The 15,072-nt window shown below is 34.4% G+C and overlaps 2 protein-coding genes across 3 annotated transcripts in view; one reads left to right on the top strand and one right to left on the bottom strand.

Moving 5' to 3' along the window:
* LOC120334313 (uncharacterized) overlaps positions 1–1,083 on the bottom strand; it is a 31,579-nt gene extending 30,496 nt beyond the window's left edge. The window contains exons 1-2 of one of the 2 annotated variants that reach the window (XM_039401791.2): positions 988–1,083; positions 791–845 (exon numbers count right to left, since the gene is read on the bottom strand). In XM_039401791.2, coding sequence (XP_039257725.2) covers positions 791–845; positions 988–1,079 — 147 coding nt within the window. In that variant the 5' untranslated portion in view covers positions 1,080–1,083. The remainder of the gene's footprint in view (positions 1–790; positions 846–987) is intronic. The other variant, XM_039401792.2, reaches the window with a different exon arrangement.
* Positions 1,084–7,239: 6,156 nt separating this feature from the next.
* Positions 7,240–8,627, top strand: LOC120334644 (uncharacterized). The gene is made up of 5 exons (XM_039402150.2): positions 7,240–7,373; positions 7,463–7,554; positions 7,755–7,934; positions 8,024–8,165; positions 8,455–8,627. Exons 1-5 carry the CDS (start codon positions 7,269–7,271, stop codon positions 8,482–8,484), a joined length of 549 nt encoding a protein of 182 aa, XP_039258084.2. The 5' UTR covers positions 7,240–7,268; the 3' UTR covers positions 8,485–8,627.
* The last annotated feature ends 6,445 nt before the right edge of the window (positions 8,628–15,072 follow it).

Below are 15,072 nucleotides of genomic sequence, written 5' to 3'. Positions count from 1 at the left end.
AACACTGAGGTCGAAGATAGCGTGATTGAAGTATCAAAGAATGAAGATTTTAAAACTATATATCTACATTTTGTGTCCCAATGGTGCAGGCATATATATACTTATGAACACTTAGCATGAAAAATCCATAAATCTAAGATTAGACTTACCTCTGTACTCAGAAAGCAATAAAGTTTAATTGGTTGATTAGTATCATTTGGGAATTGACAACGGTGGACAAGCACCGTGTCTATTTGTAAACAATGTCTCATCACCGAAGGTGTATTCGCCAGAGCGAATGATCGATAATTTCGTCAGATAGACTTTTCTCACATGCACATATCAAAGATTCATGACGCCTGTTACAGTTTTTCAAATGAGCGAATATTTATGGCACAACAGAAAGTTGGAACAGAAACTAATAAAAATGGAACAAATATAAGGGAATGACACATGCTCAGTCCAATTCCTAAATGAACGAAAGGTCGTAAAGTTGACACGAAAAATCGCCCCCCAGTAATCTTTCTGATCTTATATACAAATCCAGTATAGTTCTCACTTACAGCCTATGTATATATTTCCAGAGACCTTGATTGAAAAAAATCGTCAGCACAATACCTACACAAACTAGAACACAGCGAATTAAGTTGTATTTTTGTGTTTATCCCGCCCAAAATCAATACCGCCCAAATAACGTAACCTCACAATTATCATACGTTCAACAAGTATTAAAATGGAAGAAAAAAAAACATCCGTAGTCTGCAAATGCGGATAAAAAATTTCATCAATAGACATTTCAAACATTTCTTACCTGGATACCCAGTATACAAGACAGTTGGCCTTGCCCGGCAGCAATACCTGTAAAACTACCGAAAATAAAACGAAACTGCAGAAACGAGTTACTTACTACTTTCGTTACTTAGCGGTCAGGTCAGCACAGCTGTTTATAAAAGGAAAATCTTTTGACATGAAAGTAAATATGCAGTATCATTCTAGTTATTATATTACCTCATTTCGTGTTTTCTTTCGATATGTGAATCAAACGAGAGTCCTGAGGTGATACTTTGCAATTCACCACACCAGAGACCAGAACATCGCATCGCACCCCCGGCCGTTTACGAGTAGAACAGACGACTGGCTCAAAAACATCACCAAGTGGTAATGCCTTCCTCGATGTTTCCCTGACCCTCGACCCCAGAAAAATCTTTGTATACTTTACAATGATACAATTTTTTATGCTATTTTACGAGCGTTTTCGCGAGTTATCATAACTAGCTTACTGGTTCAAAATCATCATTTTGATTTAAAATGTGAAGCCGCCTGTCATTTACAAGTACTGATAGTCAAAATTTATTCTAATCCAGTGCTTCCCTTCCAGTACAGGAAATGACTTTGCGCTGAAAGTACAACGTGTTTAATATTACGCTACGTTGCGTGTGAGCTTGTCTCCTATCAAGCCTCGACTTGATCTGATAATATCCAATATGCAAGCTCAAGTTTCGCATTAATTTAATAGTAAATTGCATGTAGATACATTGTTTATTTTCTCATATATTAAAATCTCAAATGTGGGCCGCACATACAAAAATGGGTCGCGAACTGAAAAAAGTTGGAACGCACTGGTCTAATCCACCACACCTTGCTGGGAGTTAATATTTGACTCAGAAAAAAAAATGACTATTGAAGTATTTGATATTTACTTACATTTTGGATGCAAACTAAAACCTGACATGTATGCATGTGTGATATTCAGCCTAAGAAATTCTAAATTTTCTGAGTGCCACTTGGTTTACCACATTGCGGTATTTTTGACAACATTTTGAATAACAATACTGATTTTTATTGTATCACAAACATGAAAACATTATTATGAATACACAAAAAAATTTGAAAAAAAAAAATGTTTTTCAAGTCTTCTTTATTTTTCTTTGAAATTCCAAGATGTCCCGTAACACCATCACGCGAAATATTAGAGACAAACATTAATATATTCAATAATATGTTTACATAATTGAAGCAAAGCATTTACAGTTGAGGTATGGTGTTTTCTTAAATCTGCTACACCTGTGACAGTATACAAACGAACAAAACCAATCATTAGCAATTTCTGTACATAATGTTTCTATGACAGACCATTTTCTAGTTGATGACTTTGGCTTGTTCTGGAGTTATTATACTTCGGAGCATATTTGAAATAAATGAAATTTCTCCGAAAAAAAATCGTGTAAAATATGCTACGATAATATATAAACTCGCCATAACTCGAGCATTGAACGATGCACATTCACCGTTAGATGTCATTTTTTTTCTTTCAGGCCAAAGAATGCAAATGTGCCAGTCTATGATTGAATGAATAAAATAATAAATTAAATTAAAACTAAAAATTTGAATTGTCTATAGCAACTCTAACATTAATTGTCTTATTTATTTGAACTACATTTTGAAATATATGTGAACAAATGTAAAACATTCCGTGTGTTTTTTTTCCTAGAATAGGCCAAGTCTGAAATAGGAGTGTATATAATTTTGTGAGTTGTAAGATTGTCGACATTGTTAAAATAATCGATTACAACTTAGAAATTACATTCAATAGAATTTTAGTCGAGGAGTCAGTTTTAGATCAAAGCAAGAGAAGTCACAACAGTCGTGTTGCTAATGCTTGATGTATGTAGGGGTCATTGTTCATCATTTGACTACATACAAAATGATAATAATATAGAAAATTGCAATTAATAATATCACAAAACGCAATGGAAGGCATTTTGAAAATAATAAAATGCAATAAAAGATGGTTTTCATACGTCGACTCTACGCATTTTTAAACAAGTTTCCATTGTAAAGTTTTCAATTGAGAATTGGTTTAATGTCGCGCGTTGACTTAGTCAATTGAATCGTTAATATCAAGATTCTAAGTTTCTAACTAAGGGTTTTGTAGATTATTTAATCATGGTATATACGTCAGGGTGTCAAACTCGTAGGCTTCTGGAGACCATATAGCATGTTGTGAATTATGCCGAAGGCAGCATGCATTTTTCGATCTAGTTTTATAATTTATATTTGTAGCATATATATATTGTTAGGTGTAGTTTGCGACATATATTGCGACGTAAATTTATGAGCCAGACGAGGTCTTTATGGCATTCACTTGCAAATTTCTTGCATTTCATTATTATTTCGAACCACTGTATTTATTTTCATCAATTGAATCATTAGGTACTCCCGTAGTACGTGTACCAAGTTAGGGTTAGGCCATAATTTCATTCCGATTTCCGTATTTTAGTTCTATTACAAGTTCGGGGACTGTCTGTGTTAGCCCAGTGAATACCCCCCCTGCCCATAGGTTTCAGTCTCTTTACACAACTTGATGAAAAATAGGCGAACAAAATTAGTTACCTCCATATTGGTACACATACTCCTGAAGCGCCAATTATTATGTTTAATTATCCGGAATATTTATGAACAAACTTCTGGTATAAAAAAATATGCTTAAAAAATGACCTAATTTTAACACATAGACTTAAAATGAACAAAAATACAGCATAGCCCTAATTTCCTTGAATTTATCTTGACTTTTGGGACAAATTAAACGGTGTGCTTTAGAATTCTGCAATTCCCATTTATCACGGAAATGCGACTTTTTTCACACACTTTGCGTTTCTACTTGGTCACTAGAGCGCCTTCTTGAAGTTTTCTTTTTTTAGTTTGGGGTTTGTTAATAATTTGGGTCAAAGCAAAGGCAGTAACAACTTGTACATTTAAAAAAAAAACGTTTTGGAAATTGTCAAAATTTATTAGAGTTACTCAATTGTTCAAGACTATGATCACATGTTATAACTTATATAACAAACATTTCTGCTTTGAATAGGATGCAAAAACGCACCTACAACTACACCTTAATTAATATATATATATACATGACTTAGCTTTTTGATACATTGAATACCATGACCAAGAATGACAAAAATTATTACGCTGTCAAAATTAGCGCTGAGATTGAAGTAGCCCAGTCATTTTTTGTGGCTGATAAAGATATAAACATTTTTACCTCAAAATAAACAGATTGAAACATTCATTGTGGTGCTTGCAGGGGTTGTAGTCTTTCTCTCGGCCTCCGCCTAACCTAATGTATAAATAATAAATAACAAGATTGAAATTCACACGTTTGAGAAATGAGTGTATTACTTTTAGATAAAAACCTTGCAAATATGAGAATTATTGATAGATAGGTAGTTCAGCAGGCAACCCTGGGGCACGCAACAAGCCACGGGTGGGCCACTCCTGGGCTAGCTATACCCGTAACTTAATGGAATTAGTAACAGCTCAATGGGTTTTCTTTCTCCATATGAGGTATCTATCGTGAAATGAGCACATAACTATGACGAAAGAATAGATAAGCATATTAATGATATTATATCATAATAGAATATATATACCATAGCAGTGGTTTTCATCTGTATTTCTGTAGGGTCCCGGACTCCAGGCAGTAGCGTACATTCCACGGGTTCCGTAAGCTTACATTCAAATCCAAGAGTCTATATTATTATACTGTTTAAATAATCAAATACTAGATTTGTTATTATATACATATATATATATTTATAGTCTATCCAGGGTGGTCCAAGGTTGTCGCCTTCGCGGGCCACAAAACTATTTTTCCATTGTTTACGAGCCTCAATAATGTCAGAAATAGGTAAACAGGACATTACAACAACAAAAACTTTTATTGTGCAAACAATTGATCTTTCTTTGTATTTATCAAGCTTAAACATGCAAACTACGCCAGAAAATCAATGAATCATGCAGAAGTTTTGCTATATCTACATTTAATGTAAGATTTCAAACTCTTCATAATGGAGAAAGTGCTCCCGCAATTGTGTGTGCTCTCGGACATCGATGGGATTCTCAAAGCAAAATCCCCCAAAATTTGGAAATGCTCATTGCTCACATGATAGCAAAATGCCGTTTTAGATTATATTTGTCATAACTGCTGAATGATTGATTATCATATTTTAACAAATGTAAGGTACAGGAGAGTAATTACTAATTTTTCTGAAATATAAGAAGCATTTTTTTGTAATACTGATTAGGCTGGTTGCAAAACATCACCGGAACGAATTATATTCTCAGACCATAACATTAATATTTAGTTAGCATAACTGTTGGAATATATTCCTAATCAAAAAGATAGAAAGCCAGTGAACAATTAGGATTACGCAAGCACACTCAATTCAACTTCGCTAGTTGCTTCAGCTAGCCGAGACACTAGTCAATTCAGTGACTTTAGGGATGTAACAAGATGTCGAAAAAATTTTCTGTTATTTTTATGACGAAACAACACCAAATTCAATTTTTCGATTACTTCTCAGCAAAGGCGACGCGGGTCACAGATGATGACGCCTGCGGGCATGGGTTTGGACCATCCTGGTCTATACATTCCGGACAATAAAAGTCAAATAAACGCTGGCACAGGGGTTCCTCAAGCCCGAAAAAAATTGAAAACCACCGTAACAATCAAAGTTTGCTGGATGTTTGTTGCATGAAGCATTGGAACCGAATATATTATATAAATACAAATCTGAAGAATCTTTCTTGGCATGAGCAATGTTCAAACATCTGGGCACGAAAACCGCGCATAGATAAGGGTACAGTATAAGACTTTTTAGCTGCCTACCCGAGCACACTTACTCATAGCCTCCATGAAAAGGGATCGCGAGAGAAGACCCCATTTGTCAAGCGGCATTGTGAATTGAAGCAATATTCATATTATATAGCACAAACAAAAATAAAAATTGAAATATTATATTGACCTTTCATTTTTCCCAACTGCGGAACAGCAGATTCTATTGACATACGATATGTGCTTCTTTAAAAATAATCAAAAAAACACGAAATAATTCATGTATTTTGATGAAATTACGAATAAATTTTAGAATTGTAAACGCAAAATGAATCACATATTTGATTATATTAACTTTAATTCTAGAGCATTGGGAATTTTGAGTGCTGTTATTTTCTCATCATACTATTGCTAAAAAATAAGAAAGACAGGCGTAGCGTCATATATAATCTGTATTGAGTCATGTGACGTTCCGAAATAGAAAATGGCGATATTATTTAAATTTTTGAATAATTTTGAACATCATTATAAACAGTGAGATATTGAAATTATGATTAACAGCACTCATAAAAGTTACATTATAGTTAATACTAATATATACTAAAATTCAAATATTTTAGTGATATTTCAATAATTTGACCTACAAACAGTCAGTCGGGTATGGTTCATTTACAATGTCCTTTGCATCATCTATGGGTCAATCACGACAAAAGCTCCTAAATCTGACATCAAGAGTTTGATAAAAATTTCTTGCCTAAGGCTTACAGTAAACGTAATAATTCTAGGAACGAAATATTGTTGAGCAATATCATTGCGGTTCATTTCGTCGCTTTATGTAAATATTTCGTGATGAAATTTGAAGTCTAATTCCAAGCAAGATTAAATGTTGTAAATATAATGATAAATTCTCTAGAAAAAACAACATGAAATATGACGAAATAGGTAACTAACTAAATGAGTTGTACCTAAATAATACTACTGCAAAAAGTAAAGAGCTAACGTAAAGTTTTTGTCGAGGTGCCTTGTATTGCTGTGTGCTTTTCTAACTTAGCTTTCAATACAATATGAAAAAAAGCATGATTTTGCACAACGGTTTTTTTCATTTTAATCTCATTTTCAACTATTGCATACTGTTGATATATGATTGTTTCAAACCTGTTTGAAATTTATAAATTATGATAATCTATTAGGGCTTTAGATTAGATTAGTAAATTTGCTCAATATTTCTCCTGCGTGTATTAACACGAAGTATATTGCTAAAACAAAAATGCCATCTTCAAGAATCAATTACTTTCCGGTGACAGACTCAACAGGCAATCTAGACCCATAAATATTACTTCATTGGATCAAACTACTCATGAACGCCATCTTTTTGAAAATCATGTGATGAACACAAAAACGCGCTTGCAATGCAATGACGTCAAAATGATAAACTAATATCGAAACCACGTTTAATTGAAATGGGTGATTCCCGTTACTACGAAAGTTGGGAACATAAATTTCAAGACGGAAATTAGGTAATGTTTTATGCATAAGAAAAGAAAAAATAAATAAAAAGATCAAGGATGAAATTGATATAAATACGACGTCGTAATTGCAATCACTCATATTTTCATCTGACGACTCCAATAAAGAAAGTTGAAAACTACTCGTAAAACACAAAGTCAAAAAAATGGCCAAAGTGTTTTTTCTCGTTATTTTTTGTGTGTTGAACTTGAACATGATCTACAGCACAGACCTGCCTCCACAAGCTCTTGGAGACTTGTCAGAACTAAAGGTAAGTTGACTTCAATAAAAAATTCACAGCACACCAAAATCTGTTAAACTAGAAATGATCTCTGAATATATTTATATAAACCTATTTAGACTCCAGAAGAGTTGAGCAGAATACGTGGGACACCATTTCGTATAGCAGCATCCAAGATGGAAAAAGAATCAAAATCATCTCTTTGCACTAAGTAAGTATACATTGTACAAATCGGGTAGCCTACCTCAGTAGGAAGAGTCAGGAGGTTTACATTTTATTGTCCAGCACTATATTGTTATATCAAAACATCTTTTAAATAATTCCACATGAACTTTTAAATAAAACATAATTCCATCCTAATATTTTTAATATTTTCTGTGTTGTATATAAAGCTATAATTTATTTCTGCAGGCCTGGATTTCATGGTTGTAAGAATTTGGGAATCAAAAACAAATGTGACAACGCTTCTTGTCCAGTCATGCCGGAAGAAGGAAAATATACTTGGTGCCACCCATGGTTTGGATGTTCAGTCTACACACTCGATGTATATCAAGGCATATTCAACCAGTACGCACCATCAAACAAGTGCAAGTAAGTCTCAATAATCCGCGAAATTCACATTTTTGAGATATTTCTCTTTCTGCTGTAATAACTTGACAACGGTTATTGAATAATTTCAGATATGAAAACGAAGCATGCAAAGGAGGATTCTTTTGTAGCAAGATTTGTCGTACCGTACCAAAACTAGATCAGAAAACAAAACTATGGATGGTTGTTATAAAGAAACCAATAAGACTTGCATATTTGGAGGTCGAAGTTGAGGTATGATGTTTTTCTTAAATTTGCTACACCTGTAACATTATACAAACGAATCAAATCAATCATAGAAAATTCCTGTACGACAAATTTCAACGACAGACCAGTTCCTAGCTGATGATTTTGGCCTGTTATGTAGTTATTGTACTTCGGGGCATTTCGAAATTAAACAAAATTTCTCTGAAAAACTCGTGTAAAATATGATACGATAATATATAAACTTGCCATAACTCGAGCATTGAACGATGCACATTCACCGTTAGATGTAAATTAGTTTTTTTAATTTTTATTCCAGGCTGAAGAATGCAAATGTGCCAGTCTATGATCGAATGAATAAACTACAAAAAATAGAACTGTACATAGCAACTCTAACATTAATTGTCCTATTTATTTAAACTACATTTTGAAATATATGTGAACAAAAATGTAACACATTCTGTGTGTTTTCGCTTCTAGGATAGATTTTAATAGCAGTGTGTATGATTCTTAATTGCCTTAAATGACATCAGGTGAAGATTACTATTGTACCGCCTGATAGACAGCAGACTTCATACACTCAAATATAAATACAAATGAAGAATTCGATGTTTCGCTAAACTGATAACTTGGAATAGTCAATTGTTATATTTTGAGTAAGATTTTTGACATTGTTAAATAATCGATTACAACTTAGAAATTGCATTCAGTAGTCAGTTTTAGATCAAAGAAAGCCAAAGCACAACAGTTGTGTTACCAATGCTTTATGTATGTAGAGGTTATTGTTCATCATTTGACTACATACAAAGGAATATTAATATAGAAAATCGCAATAAATGAATATCATGAAATGCAATAGAAACAGTATGTTCCCCAGCTTTTCTTTTTAGGGGGGGTGTTTCAAAATTTAGGGGGTGGTAAATAATTTGCTGTTAGATATAAAACTAGGCTATTTGTATTCTTAAAAAAATGGTATGTATTTAAGCAACGATGTAGGCTACATGGGGGCCCCCCAAGTTGATTGACGCGAGCCAAAATCCACAGCGAGGAAAAGTGCGGGACGACACGGCTGGGGTTCAGGGCGCGCTCAAGCGCACTGAGAAAATTTTGAGAAATAGGCACCAAAATATGCTCTAAGCTTGATTTTAGATACACCTAACATCGCAGTTTGTTATGTAATGAAATCAATAATTATAATATTTAGCTGATAGAATTCCCGGGGAATAGATAACAAGCACGGCTTTCAACCGTAAATATATACTACTACGTTTCAACAAGTAATTTGCAACTGATAGTGACTAATGAAGTTACTTGCTCATCTGGCATTGTATGAGTGGCTACTTATGGCTTGTTTTGTTACACATTTCTAATTTTTTTGAACATGTTTGTTTGACTTTTGTATGAATTAAATTTTGGAATAAGCTCGTCAACTGATCATAATGTTGTATTCCTTCAGAACTGAAATATTTTGTTGGTAAGAAGACAAATCGCTGAAGTTTGATTCTTTTCAATAAAGAAATAAACAACGCTGTCATTCATCTAAAAAAAGTCTGTTTTCAGTGCCTAGTTTTCGTTTTGTGACATCTTTAAGCTTTCTTAATATACGGCTGATATCTAAAATACTGCAGTGTGTAATCCTAATACCCATACGTATACATAAGATACCGGAATAATTCAATTGTTACGAAATAAACGTGCTTAAACTGTGATAATGATGTAACAATAGACGGTATCTAAAACTCAAAAGGTACCACATGAAGGGTTAAACTATTTCACTCAATTTCGGGCCGTAATTGGCCCGCAGACTGCGGTTTAGAACCCCTCAGTGTGGAATCGCACCTCAAAATTAGGGGGGGTGTTTGAAATTTTAGGGGGGGTGTTCACCCCCTATAGGGGGGGTGTAGGGAAATCACTGAATAGAAATCATTTCATAACTAATCAAAATGCAATGGAAGAGGGTTTTTATACGTCGACTCTGAACATTTTGTTATTAGAAGAAAACAACATACACGATGAAATAGTAAAAAGAAAAGTAAACAATCTCGCATTGTAAAGATTTCAAATGAGAATTTGTTTTTTATAAGATTCGTTTAATGTAGCGCGTTGACTTACTTAGCCAATTGAATCGTTAATATCAGGCTGCTCTTTTATAAACATGACTTTACCCAAAAGGCTTTTTAATACAATAAATAACATGATCAAGCATGACAAAACTATTACGCTGTTAAAATTAGCTGAGTTTGAAGTAGCCTAGTCAATTTTTATGTGGCTGACAAAGATATAAACATTTTTACCTTAAATCAAGCAGTTTGAATTTTATTTTTGTGCTCGCGAGAGCGTGTAACAAATCGTCCTTTTCCCCTTTCTCCCGGTCTCTCCTTTATGTATAAATAATAAATACAAGACTGAAATTCACATGCTTGAAAATGAATGTATTACTTTTAGATAAAACTATTGGAAATGTGGGAATTGTTCATATACGGTCGAGGGCCCCATTGTAAAGCGAGTTTGGCAACCCAGGGACACTTGAATTCTATTATGACCTTTTCACTGTGTATTGTGTTCTCATCGCAGAATGACAATAGATTTAAATAGGTATCGTTTATCAAAACACCTATTCTGTACTGAGCTTACTTTCACACCTTTGATACACCTCTCAATTACGACAATATTTGAAGCCACCATATACATTAGGTTACTGGATATTGTACTGTATAAAACCAATCCTCGCAGATCAGTTTTCCGAGGCTGTCCTTTCGCGTCGAACTGCGCCTTCCAATCACAGTATACCTTTGAAAATTTCCTGTGAAGTCCCATCCACTTGCGGAATTTACGACGCCTGCACGCCCGACGCGGCCAACAGTCAGCCTCCTCCCCCATCCCCTTTGCTATTGGGTCTGGACTATTTTCAAAAACACGTGCACTGCAACACTGAAAAACAAATCAACATTTGAGAAACATCGAAGTCAGAACAAAGTCATCCTGTTACCTGAACTTCAATTTCAAGATGAGAATGCCGAGTGAGTCCACGTACCTATGAGATCTGGGTCAGTTGTGAAAAACTTGATTCAAAGTAGACAAACAAGAATGTGAAGAGAGTTTCCTACATCAGGTAAGTTATCATTTACTTCAGCTTTCACATTTGGCCCGTAGTGAGCGTATTAAACCAGGAAACAGAAAGCTCACTTGACTAAGGGTGAGAAACATCTTGGCATTGCACCAGTCTTCACTTTCCCCCATACATTGGTCGATAGTCCGAAAGCCTCCAATTGATACAATCGGGAGAAGTAAACAATTGCGTTATTAAATGAAAAATCAAATCATCTACTTTCAAATTGAATTTGGAATTCATTTGATGGAATTAGTTCCGATACGTTACTCGTATATTCAGGGTAGGGCACATCTGTTAACATTATGCAGGTGAAATCTTCATTTACTATTAAACAGTCTCGCTATATTACCTGTGGCGTCCCCCAGCACTCAATTCTTGGAGTTTTAGTTTTTCTCTTATATGTAAATGACCTTCCCAATGCCTCAAATCTGCTCGGATACCACAGGATTGTCCACCAGCTCCCCATTTATGTCATCATTGCAGGAAAAATATAAATGATGAACTCATTAAGATTCAAAATTGGATGGCCATTAATAAATTGTCAATTAACACCGCCAAATCAAAATTTCTCATAATTACTTTCAAACAAACAATCCAAAACTACAGTTTTCCAAGTTACAATAACCAACCAGCTTCTTGAAAAAGTAGACTTTTATAAATTTCTGGGCATATATATTGACGAAAACCTAAATTGGAATAAGCATGTGACAGATCGGTTAAGAAAATTATTACGGAATGTTTGCGTTCTGAGGAAAGTTTGTAAACTTCTTTCCACTCGAGTTCTGCGTATGGTATACCTTGCCCTATTCCAATCTCACATTCAGTATCGTTTGATTGCATGGAGATAATAATTTACCAGCAAATTCTCAAAAAAATGAAAGTTTTACAAAATAACCTCTAAGAATATTATCTTATTCTACACCTGGTACTAGTTGCACCCCTTTATTTGTCACCAACAAAATACTCAAGTTCAAAGACTTTTGTCATTTAGGAGTGGCAAACTAATGCACCAATACCCAGTATTGGTATTTTGTACGTAGTCATCACATCCGATTATCATGCCAAGGGTCTCTCACTGTCCCCAAATGTACATCAAACAGGGCGCAAGGCACTCTTCGGTACACCGTTGTAAAAATTAGGAATAACCTTCTAGCATTAAAGATATGACATATACAAATTGAAAAAAATCACTTACTGTCCTGATACTCTTCATAAAGATGTACTAACTTCCCCTATTTCATGGACATGATTATGGATCCTATTTTGTTTTGTTTGGTATATTTCCACACTTATGAAGTAGTCCCTTCACCTCAATCCAGTGTTTCTTAACCTGGGTTCGATCGAACCCCTTGGGTTCGGTGAAGCTGTACCAGGGGTTCGACGAAGGTCCTGTGAACTTGTGTTGTGTATTATGAAGTGTTTCTATTTCCGAGCCAATTAAATATGTAAAAATAACTATAATTCGAGGCAGATATCCAAATTTCAACATTCAGATCATTCATAGAATAGCCTATTTATGTGTAGTATTGCGCAGATAACTGTTTCATGAGACCTGTCAATGAGAGACGTCACGCGCTTGGATGTATCTCCGTATGACATCATTTTTAGATGCTTTCTGACCTCCAAGTATCTAAGCTTGTTATTACTAACCTCGGGGTTTTGAACCTGAATATTTGCGTAAACGAAATGTTATTTATAACATACTAATAGGTTTTGCCCTTTCCATCGGCACAACTTTTATATCAAAAAAAAACATCTTTTTGCCAACGAGTGGGGCTGGGGACTTCGAATCGGATATTCGAACAGGAAATTAATCGAATTGGTTCGGATCACAATTTTGAATCGCCGCCATCTTGTCTATTACCTCCCGCCAATGGTCGAGGTGAATTACCAATTTTTTTTTATTGTAGTCATATTTTTTCGATGCAATTCTGACATATATATGACTATTTTCTGTAGTGAGTATTGATAATAAGCGTTTTGTTATTGTGTGGGAACGCTCCGCAATTGGTCTCAATGATGTATTCTATGTTTTCAGTAATTCATTTCTTGACAGGACCAGTTACAATAAAAAAGTCGCATTGACACCCAAGTATTCGAGATTCGATTTGAAAAAAATATTCGATTCGATTCTGAAATTATCGAGTAATTGAAAATGCCCAGTCTCATCCCTTTCTGTCGACGGCATTGTGACATAACAATGGTCATTTCGGCGCAACGTATTGGTATCTAAGATTGCACCGCAATTTTCAGAGTTGTTCAACGTTTCTTTTCTTTAAAAACTCTTTGCAATTCCAAGGAGTCCTTTTCGTAAAATATGTCATCAAAAAAAAAAAAAACTTGGTCTGATGACCATATGCAGTATGCCTTCACCTGCTCAACTGAACGTGACTCCAATGCATAAATCTTATGGGAACTGCTCTTTCCGAAACTCTTTGTGTGAAAATGAACATACTGAACGCATTACAGCTTGTTCCACAATCCTGATGCAAAATTGAATATAAGAGGTTCCCGGAAATTCAATACCCATAAGCTTACAACACATACATAAGAGCCCTACAGCACACTAACACAAATGTATTTCTGTAATGTTTTGCCTGACCAAAATCGGACTTCCTCAGTCAATCATAATTTATTAGGTAGATTACGAAAAATATGGCATACATGTAACTAACAACGAAAAATACTTTTGATTGTGTGACAGGAGTCGCGAGTGACCTCGAAAGCAGCGACGCCAACAACGCTGATTCACATTAGCGAATAAATTTTATGTAATAACCACAAGCAGTTTACAACAAGAACAGCATAAAAAGCTACATCCATTTTATAGAAGCTATCAAACGTGTTTATTTTTAAGCAATGAAGTCACAAATTACCATCGTGAGCACGAAAACACAAATAAATTAGTTATTTCTCACTTAGAAATTTACCGGAAAAGTCAAAAAAATTAAATGAATGTACATAACATAGTAAACAGAAATATTACAATTAGTCTTTTTTTAGTTTATGTGGTTATGTATTTGAACAAAGGCAATATTATTTCTAGAAACAGGACTACGACACTAACAAATGTCCAACAACAAAAAAATGATACCTATTAAATCAACTGCAATATCTAATTCACTTTCATTGGAATTGTTTTCGAAATGCTCTATCTCAAAAATCGACTTTTCCTCTATAAGTGTACTCTGATTTTTGCAGTCAATACAAAAACAAAAATCTGTGCAATTTAAGTTGATTTTGGCACACTTGCATAAATTATTTTGACTATTTTTCTTACACTTGCAGTTTGCCAACTCAAGAACTGATTTGAGGGCCACATGCTTCTTCAGTGAATCATTGTTGGGTGAAATAGTATAATCCTTATGTTTGCCAGTGTTAAATAGACGTGCCCTGGTATCATTTACATTCTTCATATCCTCTTCATACAGAGAACAAACAAATTTCTCAGCTTTATTTATTAATGTCTCGTTAACCTCAAAAGATCTTCATAGTTGAGAAAAAATGAATTGAAAACCTCAATGAAATCTTCAACATGAGTTTTCCAATTGCAGAAAAGTGCTGAAGTATTTCAATATGGATAGCCCATCTAAGCGGTTTGCAACTAGTATGATTCCCATATACCTTTACGCTTCAAGACTTCTTGTTTAATTCATTTTATAGCACTGATAGCAGCAGGGATTAGAGCCTGCGTTAGGTCGGATTGGTGGAACATTGCCGTTTTCTTTTGTAGTACAATATCTAAAATGAGGAAGGAAATCATATTTGGAACAGCATGAGAGTAAAAATACCACTAAATACTAACTTGAATACAGAATGCATTTT

This window comes from Styela clava, chromosome 15 (assembly GCF_964204865.1).
Source record: "Styela clava chromosome 15, kaStyClav1.hap1.2, whole genome shotgun sequence".
In the NCBI taxonomy this organism is placed as follows: domain Eukaryota; kingdom Metazoa; phylum Chordata; class Ascidiacea; order Stolidobranchia; family Styelidae; genus Styela; species Styela clava.
This window is presented reverse-complemented; position numbering and strand designations above follow the sequence as displayed.

What these genes read in the sequence shown, in the direction of transcription:
- LOC120334644 (XM_039402150.2), top strand. Translation starts at nt 7,269, where the DNA reads ATGGCCAAAGTGTTTTTTCTCGTTATTTTTTGTGTGTTGAACTTGAAC. An exon ending in GCACCATCAAACAAGTGCAA is followed by an intron (nt 7,935 to 8,023) that starts GTAAGTCTCAAT and finishes GAATAATTTCAG; the next exon opens with ATATGAAAACGAAGCATGCA. An exon ending in ATTTGGAGGTCGAAGTTGAG is followed by an intron (nt 8,166 to 8,454) that starts GTATGATGTTTT and finishes TTTTTATTCCAG; the next exon opens with GCTGAAGAATGCAAATGTGC.